General features: G+C 39.5%; 2 protein-coding genes across 3 annotated transcripts; both read left to right on the forward strand.

Annotated features, from left to right (window-relative positions):
- The first annotated feature begins 412 nt into the window (after positions 1–412).
- On the forward strand, positions 413–11,733 carry pld3 (phospholipase D family member 3). Of its 2 annotated transcripts, none has more exons than XM_033630364.2 (12): positions 413–554; positions 2,375–2,474; positions 3,672–3,722; positions 3,895–4,052; positions 4,430–4,610; positions 4,815–4,932; positions 5,139–5,266; positions 6,184–6,381; positions 7,670–7,809; positions 9,812–9,977; positions 10,129–10,228; positions 10,387–11,733. In XM_033630364.2, the coding sequence occupies exons 2-12, from the start codon at positions 2,448–2,450 to the stop codon at positions 10,572–10,574; spliced, it is 1,455 nt and encodes a 484-aa protein (XP_033486255.2). In that variant the 5' UTR covers positions 413–554; positions 2,375–2,447; the 3' UTR covers positions 10,575–11,733. The 2 variants fall into 2 exon arrangements, with proteins under 2 accessions (XP_033486255.2, XP_078023024.1); XM_078166898.1 differs by lacking the exon at positions 413–554 and adding an exon at positions 1,787–1,905.
- A 1,178-nt stretch (positions 11,734–12,911) lies between these two features.
- Positions 12,912–21,849, forward strand: LOC144462814 (uncharacterized). Its single transcript, XM_078167483.1, has 5 exons — positions 12,912–12,989; positions 13,682–13,990; positions 14,448–14,498; positions 18,317–18,362; positions 21,375–21,849. The coding sequence occupies exons 1-5, from the start codon at positions 12,912–12,914 to the stop codon at positions 21,419–21,421; spliced, it is 531 nt and encodes a 176-aa protein (XP_078023609.1). The 3' UTR covers positions 21,422–21,849.
- Positions 21,850–22,991: the final 1,142 nt, after the last annotated feature.

The raw sequence follows: 22,991 nt of genomic DNA on the forward strand, positions 1-22,991 counted from the left end.
AGAATAAAAAATAAACAGAATTAAAAAATGATAATAATGATGATGAGAAGAAGAAGGACAAGAACAAGAACAAGAACAAGACAATAGAATTCCAGAATAATGTATAATCAGTTCATGTGAAATTTATCAAACACGCAACTGTTTTTTAATTGCTTTGCTATTTTTGTGGTGCCTGTCATCATGGACATTATTAATTAAAATGTGTCCCTGTTATAATTATGTATATCTGTGGCCCCTGCTTTATATCTCTCCCATGGATGAACAGCGCTCTCTTGTGGTCAAAATTGAAAACTGCACTACTGTAAAATGCCTGTGCTACGTCACATGATATCTCCTCTTTAATTGGCTGTCCGGCTCTGATCACATGACCGTCTCCCCTCTCGCTATCTCGTCTGTTTCCAAACCGACGCTTTGACAGGGCGTTAAATGAGCTTTTCCTTTGTTCTTCGTGTGTTTAACAATGAAACAACAACCTTAAATGTGATTGTTTGTAAAGAACAGATGTCGACGCTGTTGTATGCGGGATTTTAATTCACCTGGATGAATAATAGCAGGTGGGTTGACAGTTCCTCAAAGCTGAAAGTGACTTGTTTTTGTTGTTCTGCACAGTCAGCGACTCTTCGTCCGCGTAACTAAACCAAAACCTGGTGACGGTGTTAGTTAAGTGGGTTTTCATGAATTGTCCTTAATAATTTGAAGACCTTTGAATCTTGTTGCGCTTCAGAGTGACCCACATTTAGTACGCCTTCTGCTAGCTAGCTAGCTAGCCCTGTTTATCTGCCCCGAAGCTCTCAAAACAGGAGTTGTACTTGTAACTTGTTAGTTTGGAGGATTTAAGAATTTAGTAACCCTCTCTGACTCCCTCTTACTTCTCAACGTGAGCCAAAATTCCTGTGTCACTTGTTCCTCGCCAAGTTGTTTTCTCTAATGTGATTTGTTGCCCGAGATAAACAAGCCTTCTTTGTCCTCTGCTACCAGGAGTAATTTCATGCACCAGTCAGACCTTGAAGATCTGGCACACTTTGCCAAAGACACTTCGATTTTTACGTTTCCTTTGAGTACTATAATGTAGAGATTTTAAAGACCATCTGCTATATAAAGCTCAGTGCAAGAAAAATAAAATGCTGTACTTTTACATTGTTTCACAAGTGAAGTGCAAGTGACTAGCAAATCTGTGGTAAAGCTTCTGGGGTTAGGACCTGGAAAATACCTTCTATATCAGAATCTCGATCCAACAGCATTGCTAGGCCTGTATCCTCAATTGTAGATAGAAAATATGATAGACTTCAAAATGTATCTATTCCATATTATAGACTCAGTTTTAGTATAACCCAACAGCTAAAACCTTTACTGTTTTTCTTTCTTGTTTCTCCCTTCTTACTAAGTGTCGGATTTGTCCATAAGCTCTAAAAATAGCAAGCACACAAGCACCAAACTAAAGCACAAACTAAAGCACAAACTAAAGCACAAACTAAAGCGTACTTTTTTTAATGTGGCTCTAGAAGGAAGTGTTTAATCTTCTTTGAAATCAGTTTTGAGGAAAGCCAGTTGCTTCAAAACACATTTTTTTTACATTCTGAGGAGCTTGTTTCTTCCTAACTCTTCTGCGTGATCCCAAACCACAATTTTTCAGTCCAGTATATTGTATGTTGCCATAGCAGCAGCTATAATGAGTCACATGTTCCTGTTAGGAGACACCAATTCGGAGATACTGAAGCTTGATGGAGTCATACTGCTACTGTCAGCATTCAGGCTTCCATACTTCCTCTCTCCTTTAAGCAGTCAGACCTCATAAATCACGGGACCTCAGACTAAACTTTTTTTATGTAGGGTGTTTTTGGTCATTGTGAGCTCAGCAGCCCTAGCATGTCAGCAGCTGGAGCCGTGTGTGTCTTTGTGCTGTAGGTGAGCTGTGCAGGTTATTCTCTGTCTGTGGTGTTGATAACATCTAGAACCTTCTCTTTGTCACGTCTGTAAAGGTTAGGCAGAGGTGTGTGTAGAGGAGAGACAATGATGATTGTTGTGATTCATCGCTATGTAGATACTTAAAAAGAATGTGTAGGATTTAACTTTGAGTATCCACTACTCAAACAGAAACTCTGTTAATTCCCCCTTTACCTAGGTTTACTTTCTGTATTTCCCAAACACCGTACACTGGTTAGTAAACATTGTGTTGTTAAGTGAAGTTTTCTGATGTCATGCCACAAGATTTCTGTTCAGTAAATTCAAAGTTTTTACCTTCTGCTGCCATTGCAAGCTGCCCACATTTAAAAGTTTCCTCATGCAGCTTCAGTGTCGGGTTTTTCATCAAATGTTTCAGAAACATGAAGACATGATGTAACATTCAATATTTTGTTCCTCTGTTTGGTTTCAGAGCTGCGGAGCATCATCTGACCTGAGTTGACACTACTGATATCTATCTATCAGAGGTCATTTTGTCTTTGAAAATGAAGACGGACATCACTTACAATCAGGTAAGGTGCTTTCAGATGCTTTTGTTAAGTAAATCAATGAGCTGATGAACAGAATATTAATCTGTGCTGACACAGATTTTGAATAGTTTCTACTTTTGATTATTTGTCAAAATTAGTTCTCAAGTAAAAAATACCAAACATTGCCTTGGCAAAGTTTCTCTAATGTGATGATTAACTTATTCACATTTTAGAAATCAAATTGATTACCTTGAACAACTGTTTCTGTCAACAACAAAAAAATTAAATAAATTATTTTTGACTCTTGTAACATTTGCCAGTCTCTGCTCTAAAAGTTAAATGAATCTCTTTCTTTTAAATTAAATAAATGTAACTCAGATAAGAACAGTAGAGTTTGTTCTTATTGTCTGACGTGAGCTTAAGGTTCATCCCATGTCACCCTGTCAGATCTAAATTACATTTCCATTTCAAATATTCATTTTATACTCTTATTTTGGGGACAAAAATCCCATTGGCATTAACAGAGTTAGTAATAGTAACCAATTATAAAATCAGTTTCACAGATTTATGACAGTAGATGGTTGTACTCACCAAAAACGATCTATAATGGAAATAAGACTGTTTAACCCTTATGAGGAGTCATGGACCAGAACTTCCTCCTCCTCCATTAAAGGTTCAGATCAACCAAATCACAAAAACACAGATGAAAAATGGTTATCCCCTTTAATGGTAGTTTATATAGTAGTAGTCGAGATTTGAATTAAGGAAGCAATGTATAAAATTTAAGGGGATTTAGTGGCATCTAGCAGTGAGGATTGCAGATCACAACCAGCTTCCTCCGTGTTAGAATTCCTCCAGTTGTTCTAGAAGTGTTTACTGGGAGCAGAATTATCCACAGAGGTCTCTTCTTCTCCAAAACAAATGGACCAGGTGATTAAAACTGGTAAAAACACTGATTTAATTGTTATACACTTAAGAAAACATACTGTCACATACAGTATATCCCCCTAAAACCTACACACTAGACCTTGAAGTGTGAAAAGCACCAATAATCCCAATGACAAATTACTGCGAGTCCTACAGTGCTTCCTCTCATGCATTGGTCTCAGACATGGTGTTCCCAAGAAGAAAATGATCCCATGTTGCAAATAGCAATTAATATTCTGCAAATTTGTTAAGGTTGTAATTAAAATCCTCAAAACATTCTAACGCTCATTGTGTTAATGTATTCTTCTGTAGCTGGTGGATGTGGAGAGGAGGAGACAAGAATCCCACAGGAAAGCACAGGTGGTACGTTACAGAAACACACAGATTCAAATCAAGTCAAGTGTATATACTTAGCACTTTACTAAAAACACCAATAAATAGACTGAAAAGGTAAGATAAGATAAAAAAAAAGATAAGATGAATATGATTTACTAAATGATGATCAACAGTCACTGCTCGTTGCCCTCCCCTTCAGTATTCCGGATGTGTGATAGCTCTGGCCACTGTCGCCACTGTGCTGCTGGCCACCATGACTCTCTATAACCTCCTGACACAAAGAGTTTCCTCCTCCCATCCTGCCCCAAGCAGCAGCCTCCATCTGCCCCAGGCCGAGTCCTGCTCAGACCCCTGCAAGTAAGCAAACACCTGCACACACTGGGACACAATCATTTATTCAGCTTTCAAAACTGTCTATCATATCATCTGTTTTAATAACTGTAGTACAATGTAAGCACTATTCGATATTGATAATTGGAGAGCAAACTCAAAACGTGCAAAAACTGATGATGTGATGGTGTGTTTTTAGCATTTTGTTTGTTGGTTTGTTTTTTAAATTGTGAGGAAGGTGTGTACTGAGTGGGACATTTTATCTATTTATATGTCATATATTTGCAATAACCTAACATCCACCTGATCGATATATATATGTCAAGCTCTAATCTATAGACAAAACCATGAGTACAGATATTAATAATGATCATCAAGCCATTTTCTCTCTTTCCTGCTGTCAGAATTGTTCTGGTGGAGAGCATCCCAGAAGGACTGGAGTTTAATTCCAGCACCGTTCACCCCTCCATCTTCCAGGCCTGGCGCAATCTGATGGGCGAGGCTCGCAGCAGTGTCGACATCGCCTCCTTTTATTGGACGCTCACTAACGAAGACACTGGCACTCATGAGCCGACAGCCTATCAGGTCAGCTGGAGCTATGAATGGCCAAATGGCACAAGATGACTTTTATTGATCAAAAAAACAATAATGGAATGGATTAAGTACACATGGAGACGTTGACAGGCTTCTTAAAATTTGAACTAGATAAAACAAGAAAATGGTTTTCTTTGTGATTATAGCAGCATGAATATTTACAGCTTTAAAATAATTTTCTTGCTGTGTGCACAGGGTGAGACCATTCTGAACACACTAGCTGAACTTTCGGGGAAGGTGTCTGTTCGTATCGCAGTGAACACACCACAGGAGAGTCAACCACGAGAAGACCTCAGACGGCTCAATGACTCAGGTGACACTGACTGTCTTCTACTTTGTACCCCCGAGTGTCAAACCTATGTGTGAACTCTCAGACAGAAAACATGGGGGGAAGAGGGGCATGACTCCTTCCTTTCTTCTGTTTTTTTGTTCATTTTTTGTTTTTTGTTTTTTTGTAGCTTTCATGTAATAATTAGTACTTGGTGTGTGTGTGTGTGTGTGTGTGTGTGTGTGTTTCAGGAGCTAATATCAGGACAGTTAACATGAGAGAGCTCACCTCAGGCGTCCTCCACACAAAGTTCTGGGTTGTGGACAAGAAACACATTTACATTGGTAGTGCCAACATGGACTGGAGGTCCCTCACACAGGTACACACAGACACACACACATAACATTCACTCACAAATATCAGTCAGTATTTCCTTATCGTGTATGTGTCAAGTAGAATTTCTTATATGATTTACCAGAATATTTTCATTACTTTGTGGACAGTATCAGTGTTTTGCACTGTAATCATGGGAGGAAGTGAGTATTCCAGTCTGATGAAGGACCCTGGGCAATATCTGTGAAATTGGATGAAGGAATTTGTTTCTTCTGCTTTTAAGAGGAAGTTCTTGTGTTGGCTCAACCCTTGGTCACATGCCATGGTGAAAGAATAGTTTAGATTTGCTTTAAAACTGTGATGGTTTCAAGCCACATCTTAATTTTAGCTTTGCTAATCAGATATTTAGTATTCATTTTGCTGAGTTGTCAGTGCTATAAAGATCCTGTTCTTAGGAGATTGCACCAACATCCCACAGGTTTGTGTTTGTCTGAGACCAACATAGAGACATTTCTTTCCTGTAGAATTTAAGATCTCAGTAATTACCATTTATTCCAAGATTAGTGTAGAAACGTATGGAAAATATTGTCCTGATGTAATACACTAATTCTGTAGTTTTAGACATCTGTCACCTCTTACATTCTGACTGGTTTGAGCAAAGAAAAATAATTTGCACACTGATGTGATCAGTAGTCATTAGAGGCATTAAATTACAATCTTAAAAAGAAGTTAAAGAGTTGTTGCCTGTTCAAACGATGGAAAAGGGAATTGAACTCTTTCGGAGTCATGCAGTATCCTAGTGAGAGCAAAATGTACAAAATAGTTTTTTTCCACGTTGCTTCTGCTGTTTTTTGTTTTTGTTTTTGTTTTGTTTTTCCATTTATTGCCACAGTTTTAAAATCTAGAACCTGTAAAATGTGTGATTGAGTTGATGTAAGTTGATATTCTGCTGTTTGACTGTAGGTGAAGGAGCTGGGTGCAGTGGTCTACAACTGCAGCTGCTTGGCTGCAGACTTGGGTAAGATCTTTGAAGCCTATTGGTTCCTGGGGGAGAGTCAGTCAATCCCATCACCTTGGCCCACCAGCTTTTCCACCCTCTACAACAAGGACACACCCCTCCAGCTTCCACTCAACAACACGCCGTCCAACGTCTACCTGTCGGTGAGATATATATACAGGGAGAGTTTGTTTGTTTTTGTTTTTTCAGTATGTTAATTGGAAAAACCTTGTCTGTTTGTAATGCTGCTTCTTAAAGGAACAGTGTGTAAGATTGGAGAGATTTAGAGGCATCTAGTGGTGAGGACTGCAGATTACAACCAGCTGAAACTTCTCCCAATTGTAAGTCCTTGAGTGTTCATTGTTCAGCAGGTTTTTACTGGGAGCCAAATTATCCGCAGAGGTCTCCTTCTCTCCAAATCAAAAGAAAAAGTTGTTTCTTTGACACTGTTTGGCACGCTACAGACAGGCCACTCGCCCAGTGCCTGCTAGGTGTGCTCCCCTTTTTTCTAATCCAGATGTTCAGGAGGTTTTTACTGTGAGTCAGATTATCTGCAGATCATTCCCCCTCCAGAACAAACGGACTTGATGATTTAACCCAGTGAAAATACTGAATAAAGTTTCAAGTTACGAATCAGTGTTTCTTTGACACTGTTTGGCATTTTCAAATGGGCCATAAGCCTAGCCCCTGTGTGTGCTCACCTTTTTTTCTCTGATAACTTGAGATCCAGTTGTTTAGGAGGTTTTTAATGGGAGCTGAATTGTCCACAAAGGATTCCTCCTCTCCAAAATAAGCAGACCAGTTGCTTTATACTGGTAAATACACAGAATAAAGAAGTTTCACTTAAAAAAAAAAAATCTGTTTTTCCTGATGCTGCTTCTAACTACAGTGGCTGACACAAAAACATGAATGGGCCGATCTAGAGCCAATGTTTGGTTTGTCTGTTCTGGGCTACTGTAGAAACATGGCAGTGCAACATGGCAATCTCTATAGGCGAGGACTTGCTCCCTGTGTAGATATAAACAGCTCATTCTAAGATAACAGAAACACAATTCTTATTTTTAGGTGATTGTACACTGAAGAAAACACATTTATTATGTTTTATTCCATTTCTGCCAATACATCCCTCAAAATCCTACACACTGGACCTTTAAAACTGAAACTCAACTCTTTTGACTCACTTATTTGAGTGGTGAGTTGACAGTAACCCCTGAAATGTATTACAGACCATTTCCTTTAATAACAATGTCTATGAACAAAAGTCTTTCTGTACCCAAGTTTGAAACCAAAAATACCCCACAGCCCAGTGCTGTTCTTCTACCCTAAATGTACTTATAATGACCACTGGTCCTTCGTGGTTTATCATTTGGTTCGGCTCCCATACTGTTTCAAATGTTGCTAAAATGAACAAGTAATTTACGAGATGTCTTCTCTCTCCTCGCTCTCTCTCAGAGTTCCCCTCCGTCTTTCTGTGCAGCCGGCAGGACTCCAGACCTTCAATCCATCCTCAGTGTGATGGAGGATGCCCAGAGCTTCATCTACATCGCTGTCATGAACTACCTACCCACCATGGAATTCTCACATCCTAAAAGGTACAGCTGTCTTGTGAATCAGAACCACGGTGAGGATAGTTTTTAGAAGAGTCAGAGTTACATTTTGCTGTGAAATCTTGTACAGATGTCTGTGGTATCTGGATGATGCTAACATTGGCATTTAGCGTCCTGCCACCATTCAGCTTTTATGATTCATGTATGAATGAGTGTAAACACATGCAGAAATCTGGAACAAAAAGTCATGATTTAAAATGTTATTACGCTACAATTTATCAAAACTGTATCTAACATGTGGAATTTTTAAGCCAGTTGCAGCTATAGACACCGCTAACTACTACTGAACTACTAAAAGCGCTATCCTCTTCGATTTTTGGTTGCACATTGTTTGAAGCATTTCCTTTGAGCCGTAAATCAAGCCTTTATTTTCCTGGAAGATTGTACCCAGTGGCAGACAGAGTTACATATTGAAAGTGAAGCTTATAGGGAACCAGTCTAAACTCCAATGGCGTCTCTTTTTCATAGCCATTACATTGTGCAATCAACATTTATTTCATAATGATAAGTTAAAGCAGAAAACGTTCCACTGTTTCCTCTTAAAGGGAAATTTCAGTTTATTTCAACCCGTCTCCTATCGTCCTAAATTTGTTTCAAGTGACTAGTGACATAGAAATAATAGTTAGCATGTTAGCCATTAGCCTAGATACAGCTGTAGCATCAGACCTGTTAAAACGTAAGTGAACGGGCATCCTTTCAGTGCAAAGTTAGTCCACTAAACAAGCTTTTTCTCCACAAAGACCGCCTCATATCGTTAGGATAAATGTCAGAGAACATATAGAAAACGACATGTAAACGTGTTGTCTTACCTTACCGGTGTGCTGCCATGTTTGTTTACCATTTAGCTAAGGCTGCAACTGGTCCCATTCCTTGCAACAGAGGCATTCCTCTTCTGTGGGCACTGGGGCACAGCATTCACAGGTAACGTTACACCACCAATCTCCAGAGCTACGCAGCCTTGCAGCAGCCATTCCTCCTCTCTCGTCCTCTACCTGTTGCGCCTCTCTCTCTCTCCTCCGTTCTTCAGTTTCACAAAGCTCTTCGTCAGTGTATTCTGGCTCAAAAAAAATAAGGGCGGCCATCAAACTCTGCAAAATCAAATTCCTCCTCCACAAAGTCGAAGTCTGGCAAAAAGTCAGCCATTATTCTATAAATCTTTCATAAAATAAATGAATGAACTTTTCAGGCTACTGTCCGGTTCTGCCTTCCAGCTGTTGCTGCTTGTTCTCGTGAGATTTCAGGCACGGTATGAGATCGCTGCCTGTTCTCGCGATATTTCGGCCGCGCTTTGGGAAGCAGAGGTAAATGGTAAACACACCGTAAGGTAAGACAGCAACTCTGAAGACCACCTAAATGTGGAATGTTAGTATATAGGCTTTCCACATCGAGAGTCGATGGCCGCCCTTATTTATTTGAGCCAGAATACACTGACGAAGAGCTTTGTGAAACTGAAGAACGGAGGAGGAGAGAGAGAGAGGCACAACAGGTAGAGGACAAGAGAGGAGGAATGGCTGCTGCAAGGCTGCGTAGCTCTGGAGATTGGTGGTGTAACGTTACCTGTGAATGCTGTGCCCCAGTGCCCACAGAAGAGGAATGCCTCTGTTGCAAGGAATGGGACCGGTTGCAGCCTTAGCTAAATGGTAAACAAACATGGCAGCACACTGGTAAGGTAAGACAACACGTTTACATGTCGTTTTCTATATGTTCTCTGACATTTATCCTAACGATACGAGGCGGTCTTTGTGGAGAAAAAGCTTGTTTAGTGGACTAACTTTGCACTTGAAAGGATGCCCGTTCACTTACGTTTTAACAGGTCTGACGCTACGGCTGTATCTAGGCTAACGGCTAACATGCTAACTATTATTTCTATGTCACTAGTGACTTGAAACAAATTTAGGACGATAGGAGACGGGTTGAAATAAACCAAAATTTCCCTTTAAATTTGACGTCTCATGTATTAATGCTTTTTGCATGGCGCCCTCTGCAGGTACTGGGCAGACATCGACACCCAGCTGAGGCGAGTCGGGTACGAGAAGCGGGTCAAAGTGCGCCTGCTGATCAGCTGCTGGGCTAGCACCCAGCCAGTTATGTTTCCCTTCCTGAAATCTCTGGCCTCAGTTTATGACCCCAAGAGCAAACTGGACATTCAGGTGGTACGTACAGCTTCTGTATCTATTTATAATAAAAAAAACAAAGACCTGGTCATGGTCATGTGCCATTGAGAAAGGAGGTTGTACATATTAAAATGATGCATATTGCATAGTAAAAACAATAACCTGATGACCTCTTGTTTTCTTTATGCAGAGGCTGTTTGTGGTGCCTGCCAGCCCCAAACAGAAGGACATTCCCTTTGCCAGAGTCAACCACAACAAATACATGGTGACTGACAAGATAGCCTACATAGGTAAAGCTGTGTACACACTGCATGGTTATATAATAATATAATATATAATAACCACATCTGATTGTACACCTTAAGATGTGTCACCTGTCTAATCAGCAGCATCTCCAAGAAAAAGTGAAAAATGGGCTAAAATATAGTCTGTGTTTTTCTCACCTCAGGTACATCCAACTGGTCAGGTGACTACTTCGTAAGCACAGCCGGCTCAGCATTGGTTATCAACCAGACTGCATCACAGTCATCGGAGCAAACTGTCCAATCACAGCTGAAGGCTGTGTTTGAGAGGGACTGGGACTCTGCCTACAGCACTCCTCTTACCCAGCACTCAAACCTCAAAGACTTTTGTTAGTTTCACCAGCCAATATTAGAAATACCATCTCAGTATGGACACATATTACAGTGCTGTAGTTTCACTGTTATTTTAGAATTTAAACTTTCAGGCATTTTGCACAAGCCAGCTATCACAGTGAACACGGAAACTCTTGAGCTGAAAAATCAGCCACAGACGACCCCTCAGCAGAGCAGAGTTTCCCTGTTTGCTAAGGTCCAAAGGTACTTGATCTCCAGTGAACCTGGACTATCACAGCTTTAGTGCCAAACTCCTATTTGACCGGAGTAATGTGCCATGACACCAGTAAATGGCCCAGTTCTGTCAGTCTTAACACTTTCAAGGGTTGTGCAAGAGTGCCTCTGTTATTTTAAGGCAAGAAGTACTTTGAATCTCTTTGCTGAGTCTATCAAGGCTGGTCTGGGATTCAAACTACACATGTGGACAATAAGCCAGATCCAATGTGAGTTACCTCGCATCGTACCAGAATGTACTGTGACATATGGTCAACATTGACAAACCATGAACAGGAAGTTCAAATCTCCAACAGACTTGGAGAATCAAACTAGAATTAATCATGGTTTCCGTCATGTAGCAGAAGGGGGCATGTCTATTTCAGGATGAGGCACAATTATGTTTTCAGCTGGCTCCCATATTCACCATGTTACAGGATCTATTTATTGATCACTCTCTAGTTTTAAAGATTAATCACAATGCATTAACTTTTTTAAACAACAGTCTCAGTGGGAGTTTTTTTAATCCCAGCTCACCTCAGGGAGTAAAGTCTTTTCTAAATTGATTGTTCTATTTGCTGCAATAATTAACATCCAACTGGTGTGCTGTGTTTGTACTGTAAATAAGATGCAGGCTTTTTAAATTCTACTCTCAGTCTTCAGGATTGTTTTTAAAATAAATTAATTTTGAGACAGCAGTGTATACAGTAGATTGAAAGTTATCAGCAGCAGTAGTTAAGGGTGAACTAATTTAATTTCCACTGTGTGGAGTGATTGAAACTACCAATTAATGAAGAGGTGGTTGTTATGGCAACTGTCCAAAGAGATGTGTTTACTTGTAGCAACATGCTTATAAGAAAGCTCAGGGGCAGTTATTGTATACGCATCCTTATCTTCCTCCTCTTTATAAAGAAATTACTCTCAATAAATGTATTTGAATCAACCCAGTTCCAGGCTGTTAAACATTCTTTGTGTGCGTCCTGATACACACGTATTCTGTTATTTTTCAAAGTGCCTGTTCGAGGCCATGCGAAATATGAATTTTTTAAATGACACAATGGACTTCATACCACTTTTCTTTGTTAGCTAAATGCTTCTGCATAACTTGATAAACTGCTAGATCAGAGCCTTGGACATCCTCACATGGTGGTATGATGTTAAAAAGATGGTTCAATTCACTGGATGCTCTCCTCCCTTTGTAAATAGACAAATTCTGAACATTTGGTTCTTGGAAGAAATAGAATATTTGCACACCTGACATGTGACAGTGCACTGGCGGGCAGCAGACATTCATCTGTCAAATCTCTATGTTTAAGTCATGCTATGTTTCAGATTGAACGACTTATTAAAGTCAAAGAGCTGCAGGATCAAAGCCAGGGTTTTAGAAATACTGAGGCCATGACTCCAAACTCCAAACTGTTTTTGATTAATCACAAATTCAACACATTCGCATACTTCAAAAGTACATTTTATCTCCCTGCATGATTGTCTAAGTGCTGCTTCTAATCAGTCAACACAATGTGAGAAATGTAGTTTACTAAATTCAACAAGAATACTGAGGTCATGGTCCTTAAACTTCCAAATCCCATCATGACAGATCCTTTAAAAAAGAACTGACTTTGACCCAAGGATGGTGCATGGTAACCATTCCAAGTGTCTAGTTTGGGGACCTCAGAATTACATCTCTGCTCTTTGCAGACGATGTGGTTCTGTTTGCCTCATTAGATACTGACTTACAGCACACACTAGGGCGATTCACAACAAAGAATCAAAATGGTCAGGATGAGAGTCAGTACCTACAAGTCTGAGGCCATGGTTTTTAGTCGGAAAAAAAGTGGTTTGCCCCCTCTGGCTATGAAGAGAGTTACTGCCCAAAGTGAAGGAGTTCAAATATCTTGGGGTCTTGTTCACAAGTGAGGGTAAAATGAAGCATGAGATGGACAGGCGATTTGGTGTGGTGTGAGCAGTGATGCAGGCGTTGCACTGGAATGTCATTTTGAAGAGGGCGCTGAGCCAGAAGGCAAAGCTGTCGATTTACACATCCATCTACGTTCCGACCTTCAGCTATGATCACGAGGTTTGGGTAGTGACTGAAAGAATAAGATTGCAGATACAAGTGGCCGAAATGAGTTTCCTCCATAGGGTTACTGGGGTTGGCCTTAAAGATAGGGGGAGAAGCTCAGACATCCTGAGGGAGCTCAGAGTAGAGCCCCTGCTCCTTCCTGTTTAAAGCAGCCAGTTGAGGTGGTTCAGGCATCTGGGCATCTCTCGTCAGAGGTTTTCCAAGCACATCCAACTGGTAGGAAGACCCAGGGTAGACCCAGAACATGCTGGAGAGATTATATCTCTGGCCTGAGAACACATGAGGATCTTTAATTTTGTCAAGATAAAAGTCCTCCGCAACTTCAATGTTTTTACTGGGGGGAGACAAATGCACATTATAACTTTTGAGGGGCATCCCTCCTGAAATCTGCACCTATGACGCTGTAGTATTCAGTATAATATCTGTACAGAGAAACATCACTTAAGTTCAGCTGCAGTTCTGAGCTAGCAGCAACAATTAAAGAGCTCTGGTTCACCCACTGAATGGAAATCAAAATGATGATGTGACCTTTCAAGTTGTCTGTCAGTAAGAGCTTCTTCACCTGAAGTTTATCTAATGATGAGTCAAGAACTGAGGCCAACAGATAAATATAAGACCGACAGTGAAATGTAAGCAGAGAAGAGCCATCATCAGGGATACTTAATTGAATATGCTGCATATAACCAGTATTATTCTTATGGCAATAACCGGGGCAGCTGCACTGCCCTCTGGCCGCCTGCTGTGATTGTTTCACAGTACAATAGACGTGCTGGGCCTTTCTGTCTCCATACATTCCTTTAATCCTTCATCAGCGTGCAGCAGCGCGGAGGAGGAGCGTTAACGGTGCCGGCCGGGACCGGTCAGCAGGGCGGACATGGCGGCACACAGCTCTGTGTATCACTGCTAGACTGGAAAGGCTTTTAGTTAGCATTTACAGTAAATATGATTTGATAAAAGTATGTCACAAGGAGTCATGGACGAGCGATGTTTGTTTTTATTACTTCCTGCGCGGAGATGCTGCTGGCGTTTTGGTGCGCAAAGCTGTGACTCTGTCTGTGGGTGAGGCTGCAAACTTTCCAGGCAGAGCTCCAAACCAGGGCGGCTATTTCACGGGAATTGAGGTATGAGGATACAAGACAAAACCCATTTCAAGTCCTAAACAGATTTATTGATTTGTTTTTCCTTATAAGAACATTGGTTTCTGCGACTTTGCGTCTTTGTCCAACTGCATACTTACTGCTTATTGTGGATTAACGCACCAAGCCCTACTACCATATAGGGTGGGTGTGTAACTTACAGCTGACCTTGCACCCATCCAACTCGAGTAGACTATTATTAGACATACAGCATATGGCTCGGGATGAGAGACATATAGGTGCCCGGGGCGCACGTGTTGCATCAAGTTGCATCAAGTTAGTTGAAAATCAAGTTCCTGTCTCAGTCTGATACAGTCGTCCTGTAGCCTGCTGCCTTAGCATAAGGAGAAAATGCAAAGTAGTTAGTCACAGCTTGTTACTGTGACAGGATCGGTCATTATTGTTCAGTTGTTGGTCATCTCTCAAACTGCTGTCTCCACAGTTTCAGCGCCTCCGCCCAGATAGAGCCCTGCTGGTGTCCTCAGTGTCCGCTGTAAGGTAGCCTACATTACACCTTCATGTTGCAGCTTTAGACTGTACACTTTGATTGTATGTTGACTTTTACATTGCTGTATAAATTTGTTTGTTCACCCTCCTCTCTGTGCTCAGATTCATACATTTATGACATGACATCTTTAAAGGGTTTAAAAGAAATTTTGAGTTTCGAAGATCAACTAACTCTGCTAAAGTCAAATTAGATTTTTAACTTTATTCTTAGTTACCTGTTATAGCCTACTCTAAAAAATATTCACTGGTTCAACATATTTGTAGTTTTAGTCATTTAGTTTCGTACAACCAACATGATTAGCTTTGAACTCAAACACCTTAAGCTGAACCAAATTAATATTTCTACAAAAGTTGTGTTGATATTTAGTAGTCAAACTATTTTATGCAAGATATTCTACCTTATTTATTTTAATCCATCCTTCTAAAAAAATGTATTTTTTGACCAACTATGTAAAATAAGCTGTCAACTGACTAAAATGCATTAATGAAACAGATTTTTTTATGCTGAAGAATTTATTTATTCTAAGCACTATCCACTGACCTCACAAATCTTTTTTGGAGTGTATCCTTAAAGTAGGCAACAGTAGGCCAAATCCACCATTTTGTCAGGGTTAACTGACACATCTCAATTTTTAAAAGAAAGATATCTGATTTAAGAATTCAGTGTACAGTTTTTCACATATAATGAAACTTTTGGAATAATAATGATTATTATAACCATCATCATCATCATCATCATAATAATACCTTTATTTATAAAGCAATTTTCAAGAAAGTTACAAAGTGCTTTACATACAATTAGAGACAGAGATAAGACAATAGACAGATAGTCAATGAAATATTACAAAAACACAACAAAAGATCATAAACAAAAGTCAATTAAAAAAGTAGGTCTAAAATAGTCAGTTTTTAAAGTGAATTAAAAGAAGACAATGCTTTTCTAAAGTCCTCTGGCAGGTCATTCCACAACTGAAAAGACTTAGTCACCTTAAGTTTTAAGGGTTGACTAAGGAATGGCCAGTAACTTTTTTAATTCTACTCTAAGATGGACCGGGTGCCAAAGAAGTGATTTTAAAATCAGTGTGATGTGTTGTCTCCTGTTGTGCCTAGGTATGAGTCTGACTGCAGTATTTTGAATCAGCTCAAAATAAAGCAATTTCACACTGAGTGCAACTGAGTAAATCCACACAGTGCCATTTAAGGGAACATTTTAAGAATGGGAATTTGAGCCTGTAGAATAATTATTGCAATATTGCAGTTTAGCCATAAACTGATGGTAACATCTGATTATTGTATCATGTCATGTTTATGTTTTCCATTATATGCAAATTAGTTTCACTGTGCACTTTTGTCTCAATAAGTCAGAATTAATAAACCAATATACCAATCAATCACACTTTTTTTAATCTCCCACGCATTTTAAATAAGTCAGTTACAAGCCCCGCAAAATCAGACTGTGCAAACTTTGATTCTGTTTAATTTATAGGTCTAAGTGACACAGAAATAAACCCAACAGAAAGACATATGCCTCCACCATCCACCACTTGAATCATTCCCAGTGGGAGGTTATTTGGCGTGTGTCGTGTTGCAGTGGCAGATTTCTAACACTTGTGTGCAGTATTTGTGCAGCTTTAAACTAACAGTCTCTTCTGACTGTCATTCAGTGTTAAAGCTTTGCTCTTGCCCCACTTCAGTGTTGCTCAGGTGCTCAACAACAATTTGAATAGAAATTAGAGTCCACTGGAATCAGGCTCAAACTGAAATGGGACCAGTTTCTCCGTACAGGCTCTTGTGTATTACTAAATTCTGTCCTGTAATAGATTACATTTTTTACTGAATCACAGTCCGTAACCAGTGTTTGGGCAAAACTTTAGCTCAGTCCAGTTGTGGTCCACTGGATCTGGCTGTTTATGGGTGTGTCTAAATGAGAGAATAAAACACACCCAGTCTCTGCTGACTGCAGACCAGACTGAGACGTGCTGTTTGATGAATATGCGCCTGACCCAGAGCGAGCTGTGATGTTGTTACCCAAATATACAGAATCTATGATAAGACTGTGGTACATCCCTTATATGTCACACTCTCTCTTCATTCTTCTGTCTCCAACTCTCATAACTTCTCATAACCCAGTTTTCAGCATTTTTTAGTGTGAGGAACGGCCAAAACTAACAAGGATAGTTGGCTGCCAAGTGCTGTCCCTCACAAACATATAGCTAAATGAGGACACACACACACACACACACACACACACACACACACACACACACACGTCCTCTGAGGTATCTCCAACATGTCACTTCCCAGTATGTTAACTATTCAGTGTCACCAGGGGCCGCAGAACGCGGCAGAGCCCAACCCTGGAGGTTATTTCTGTCTTGTAGTTAACCATGCAGCCCCCACCTGTCCACTGACCCATGTGTGTGTGTGTGTGTGTGTGTGTGTGTGTGTGTGTGGTGGGAGGGGCAGGTTGTGGGTTTATACCCAAGCCTCATTGAACCTGGCAGCATTTGATTTGGATCCTTTTCCAAAAACAAAAATAATAATAATTAGTAGTGTTCAGAAGCAGACTTTAGCGTGATTTAGATGACACTTGCAGGGCAAATATTAAATGTTTGTTTTGCCAGCAATCAGAAATGGCCAAAAATATGTTGAAATTGGTGTGGCCTGTAACAAGAGATTTGTTTTGAATTAGGAGTCAAGGAAAAAATAAGAGATATGATTCATTTACTCCATGAGCAACAAAATGAAGTGGCCACATAGTGGCGCTGTTGGATCCACTTTCAAAGTGACTTGTTTTTTTGGGCCACTGTAAAACTTTCCACAAAGTTTCTATTTAGTAGGTTTTTAGAAATCATTCTATCTAATAGTAATAAATAATTAGACTAAGACTATTAGCTAATAATAAAGTGAGACAATAACTGTGCAAAACATAATGATACAGTTTTAACAGTGATTCTTGAAGCACTATCATGGAAACCATAAACACTTGTGGCCAATGTACTTACCATGTGGACCATACTGAATGCACCCTCTCTGCTTCACCCGATTATGTAACTTGATAACACACCTCGAGCAAAACCATGAACACTGGTCTCTTGTCAGTTGTCTCTTCACTGTGACACATGTAAAAACACTTTAAGATAATGAGTTCACTTACAAATCAGAGCTCGAGCCAATAGGCCACAGGTAAACATCTGGACAACAGTGGAAGCCAATTTTGGACAGAGAGAGATGTGGATGATGTCCTGTGGCTACAGCCACAAAAAAGGGGAGATTTAGCAAGGCGAATATTTTAGTTTTCTTGTGCTCCACTTTTTTTGAGCAGTGTTGGAACATTTTGAAAAAAAAGTTTTGCTAAATAACCCCCATAGTTTCAAAGATAGTGCTTCAGCAATTAGATAAAAACTGCAAGGAATACTGATAGTTCTTTCTTTCTTTCTATAGAAAGAATAAGAAAAACAAACACATGTATTGATGTGATATTAGTGCTCACTGTTCAACAAAACCAAAAGAATACTTCTTCTCTGTTGCCGAGACACTGAAGTAACATTTAGTTTATTCATATCTGCACTTATCACTGCAGCATCAAGCTGCACCACGCAGCTAATGCTGTAATGGAAAGAGTCTCTGCTGCCAGGGGACGACTTCAGTGTGTGTGTGTGTGTGTGTGTGTGTGTGTGTGTGTGTGTGTGTGCTCGTGTGTGCTCGTGTGTCGCCCTGCGGACCACCCAGTAAAATTTACCAGGTTACTAAGCAGTGTTGTAACAGATCATATCTTTTGTGTTTGTGTTACTCTTCTTGCAGATGTTTCAGCTCCACAACGCAGGAAGGACCAAAGTACCTACAGCAGGTACTGTGTGTGTGTGTGTGTGTGTGTGTGGGTGTGTGTGTGTGCGTGCGTGTGAGACAGAAGAAAAGTAGAACTTGCAGTGAAGAAACATTCATACACTAAGTATTCAGTGGCAGTGTTTTGATGGAATGTTGCTCTTCCTCGGATCAAAATGTTTTCTGCTTGTGTAATCAAGTGAATCTGTGAAGACATGAAGTTGATTTCCACAGTGATGAAAAAAAGATAGAGGGAGGAAAACATGATGAAATAGTTTCAAAAACAAAGTAAGTGGAAATGCAATCAGTGAACAAGCAACAAAACAAGCAGCTTATTGAAATATCACACTTCAACGCAAAGCAAACAAACAATCAGGATGAAGGAACTCAGAAAGTGTTTGATAATAACAAAAGAGGTAAGGTGCAAAATAACAGAGCATTAAATAAAAGAAAACATAATGAAGCAGGGGAATTTACAGGGAAGGCTTCAAACAGTAATTTTGCTGCCTTTGTCTATAAGATTGTTTCTTTTGTGGTCTTCTTGAAAGAAAGAAAATCTGACTTTCAATAATACAATGACTCAGTCTTTCATTAGAAAATTGAACAAGAGGTGAATGTGGTAATGAACAAGATGGTGTTGGGATGTATAGCTGTGTGTCAGTGTGTTGAGGGGGTGAAAACATTTGCACTTTAATTACCATAGTGTCCTCCCAGTGGACAGATGTGGTGACGAGGGTGCAGACAGTAAATGGTGGAGTCCCGTTCATTAACATTGCTGGTTCCAATCATACCTACCTGATGTCTGCGGGGCTCCACTACATTGCCAGAACTGGTTGAATGTTACGTTACAATGGATGGATGATGTGTGACTTTGCTACAACTACAAGGCAAACTTTAGTCATATCGTTTTAGGTTTTATATTGTGTAGCTGTAGTAATGAGAAAACAGTTTGGTTTGACAGGTTATGTAAATGTCTTAATGGCTCATTGATGAATCCAGGACACTTTATTGATAGCTTATTATTATCATGACAGGGTGATTAAAAAGTGAGCAAGTCCTTTATTAAAGACCACAAATTTCTCACCTTAAGTCATCAGACCCGGAGTTATAAATAGCTTTAATCATTAAAAAGGGTTTTTTCATAACAATCCATCAGTTGACAATAATTAAAAAAAAGTGTTTTTAACAAGTCATAGAAATGTAAGTAATGCTACTACTAATATTCAAAGTAATTATACGATTAATTTAAATAAAGTTGTCCCATGAAGGGAGAGGTGTTACATATACATAGAATATTAATCTGCAGGTGTTTATGTTTGATGTTAGTGTTGGACTTTGGTATGAATGCCCTGCAGCCTTTGCATAAAAAAAAGACAGCGTAAGTGAACACTTCACCCACAAAATGTCCATTTGTAAATCAGTTAGACATGCTTTGTTACCTTGAATTTATGGAGAGAACTTTGTTTTTCTCACATAGTACCTCCACGGAAAATGGCAAACATATTGATTTATTGACTGGTTCCTTGGTTTAACAACTGGTTCCATTGGTTTAACAACAGCAAAACTATCTCAGAACATCTGTTCTCAAACTCTCACACAAATTATGCAGTATAATCCAAGTCTCATTAATCTAGTCATATGCTCAGTACTTCCCAAATACATACATTTTTACTAAAAAACCTTTAGTAATGGAGTTTGGCTTTGAAGAGAGCATAGATAAGCTTCAGTACAGTTTTAGATAGTAACGTTTTTGCAACAAAAAAAAAATGTGTTTGGGAAGTACTGAGCATATGACTGAGACATGAGACTTTGAATATACTGCGCAACTTTTGTTGTTATTTAACAGCAACAAATCAATATGTTCGCCATTTTCCACAGAGGCATGCAAGAAAAGTTGTCTTCATAAATTCAAGGTAACATGATATGATTTAATGATAAACAAATGGTCACTTTGTGGGTGAAGTATTTCTTTAATGCCAAAGAGCATACAGTTTACAGTTAAGTCTTTAAAGCATTTAACACTTTTTTAGAATGAATAAAGCCTTTAGGAACTTAACGTTTACAGTCTACCTTCTTGGAAAGGTTAGGGTTTTGTTGTAGTTTGTTTCCTGTTCTGTTTTGCAGGTCACACTCCTCATGTATCATGTCTTGTTTTACTTCCTACTTTTGTCTGTTTCCTGCCTTTTTTTACATTCCGTATCAGTCTCATTAGTCCCTCAGAGTTTTCCCTGCTCACCTGTCTTTTATTGTCTGCTCCACCCCAGAGTCACCTATCGCCAATCTTTGTGTTTCCCTCCTTTTGCCAGTGCCCGTCTACTCCAGCTGTGTCTTGTTCTTGTGATTCGTTGTCTGTTTATACATACCTGTGTGTTTCCCTTTGTTCCTTGTCAGTTTGTGGTCTCTGTATCTCAGTGTTTGCAGCTCTTGTTTCATTCCTCACATTTTCCAGCCAGCCAGTTCTGTTTTCCTTGTTCTGTTGTAACCTGAGTTTAGTAAATTAATAATAATAATAATAATAAATTAATACTTAATTTCTTCAAGTTTCTGTTGCCTTGTTGTTGCTACTGCACTTATATTCACCTGCCTGCAAAACCTTGACAGTGACACATGTTTTGAAAGTTGAAGTCATTCTCACATCTGAGGTAAATGTGATCCTGCAACAGTTTAAGGTACAAACCTGTATCAGTCTGGGTGATTTAAACAAAACTTGTAAATGTCATGAACTGATCTGGCACAAACAGTGACAGAAGTGAATAAACTGCAGTCTGAAAGAGGAATAAGAGAGTAGACAGGAAGTTTTTGGTTAAGGTACTCTAAAGTTGTCTCTAATTATGTATGTCCTGTGACTTGAGGACTATTAGAAAGTCTTGTTTCTCATTATGGTGAATGTGAGGATAAATGTTGTCTGTATGTGTGAGGTAGAAAGACTGTCTGCCTGTCCAGGTTTGACCGTAAAATAACTCTGTAAACTGTCACCATGATACTGTTTGTTTTAGTATTGATATTAACTGAAGGGCTCTCCATCTTCTTCCCACAGGCATGATCAGCACCAGACGAACACCACAGCAGCCAGAGATGAACTAACTGCACATTAAACTGGATTCACTGCAATGTTTAGTGGAAGATTTTGTAGATACAGTATCAAGATAGAGCAGGCTCCTTCAAGTTTATATTGTGGGTTTCCATTATGATCTTTAAACTTTTGATAATTTAGCACTCTTTAAAGACAAATTATCACAAGCAATTGAATTATCAAAGAAATTAATTAATTGCTTGAGTCCTATTGTAATTTTGTATCATTTTCTGTATAATTTAGCACGTTGGCTCAACACTATTTGGACAACTGTTTTAGAAATAGTGGACGCACAACGTTCCAAAACAATCCAAGTATAAGCTGTAACTGTCTTGATGTCTCATGTTGTTTTCCTCCTGAGCTGTTCAGGTTCTACAGCAGGACTTAAAACCTGACTTCACCAATGAAGGAAATAAAACCTACTGTTTCTAAGTGTTCATCCCTTCGTGACTCTGAATGTTATCACCCAGTTTAGATCATTTCTCAATTCTTACATGTGACTAGATCAATTTGATAGGCCAGTAATGGCTCTAAAGGGCTGACGCCAACCTGTTCACTCCAGTGTGACTCATATTAGGTCTTTAATTCCTGCAAGATAATTTTCTGAAGCACCAAAAAGAATTGCCAAAACTTGTTTTCCAAGATGGCCTCTCTAAGAACGCCTCTTCATAAAACCTGCCACAAATCCCACATGGTGATGATGGCAAAATCACAGTGTAAAAATATTCTTTTTGCTTAAGTAAAAGACATATTAACATTTAGTTCCAGAAAACCTTGTGTGATGAAGAAAAGGTAAGAAAGAAACAAATTTAAAAAAGTGGTACGGATAGAAGGAGGGAGCAAAAGAGAGAAGGAAGAAGCAAAAAAGGAAGTAGCAAGACCAAAGGCCTCTGCACACCCAGTCCATATTTTTCATATGCGCATGTTTCTTCCATCATCCGATAAATTTGCAGAACAAGACAAAATGTAAAGACACATTTCCTCCCTTGCATCTCTCCAACAGAGGTACTGTACCTCTTGTGACTATTGTCACTTCACCGTGGCTAACTGAAGGGGCTGAGCTGTCCTCCCTTTCTGTCTCCATGCTGTCTCTCTGTCTGCATGTGGTCCTCATCCTCTATTACATCCTCTTCTTTGTCAGCTAAGTTGTGAAATTATTCTGTGCACCCTGTTTCTCCCTCTTGTTGCAGATGTATGTTTTTTGCAGGCTATGCCATATTTTCTTCACTGCTTCAGATGCAAAAAAAAACAACGCAGAAAATCGAACCGGTTCTGTTAACCATGTTCGCCATCTTAGTCTAGCATGTTAGCATGCTAACATTTGCAAATTGGCAGTAAACATAAAGAACAGCTGAGGCTGAAGGGAATGTCATCAGTAGTTCAGTAGGTATTGAGTCATCAACCAAAGTATTGGACAAATTGACATTTTGACCTGATGATGGTGCTAGAGTCAAGGGATGACCTAAGCTAATTTATCCTGTGGGGGACATGAATGTGTGTGCCAGATTTCACAGAACTCCATTCAATAGTTGTTGACATTTCAATCACAACCACAAATGTGAACCACCTGCTAGTGCTGAA

Source organism: Epinephelus lanceolatus, chromosome 4 (assembly GCF_041903045.1).
Source record: "Epinephelus lanceolatus isolate andai-2023 chromosome 4, ASM4190304v1, whole genome shotgun sequence".
NCBI lineage: Eukaryota > Metazoa > Chordata > Actinopteri > Perciformes > Serranidae > Epinephelus > Epinephelus lanceolatus.

Excerpts from the sequence above, each read along its gene's own strand:
- LOC144462814 (XM_078167483.1), top strand. The coding sequence starts at position 12,912 with ATGAGTTTCCTCCATAGGGTTACTGGGGTTGGCCTTAAAGATAGGGGG. Across the intron at positions 14,499-18,316 it reads TGGTGTCCTCAGTGTCCGCT|ATGTTTCAGCTCCACAACGC; the intron begins GTAAGGTAGCCT and ends CTCTTCTTGCAG. Across the intron at positions 18,363-21,374 it reads GACCAAAGTACCTACAGCAG|GCATGATCAGCACCAGACGA; the intron begins GTACTGTGTGTG and ends TTCTTCCCACAG.
- pld3 (XM_033630364.2), top strand. The coding sequence starts at position 2,448 with ATGAAGACGGACATCACTTACAATCAG. Across the intron at positions 3,723-3,894 it reads CCCACAGGAAAGCACAGGTG|TATTCCGGATGTGTGATAGC; the intron begins GTACGTTACAGA and ends CCTCCCCTTCAG. Across the intron at positions 4,611-4,814 it reads ATGAGCCGACAGCCTATCAG|GGTGAGACCATTCTGAACAC; the intron begins GTCAGCTGGAGC and ends CTGTGTGCACAG.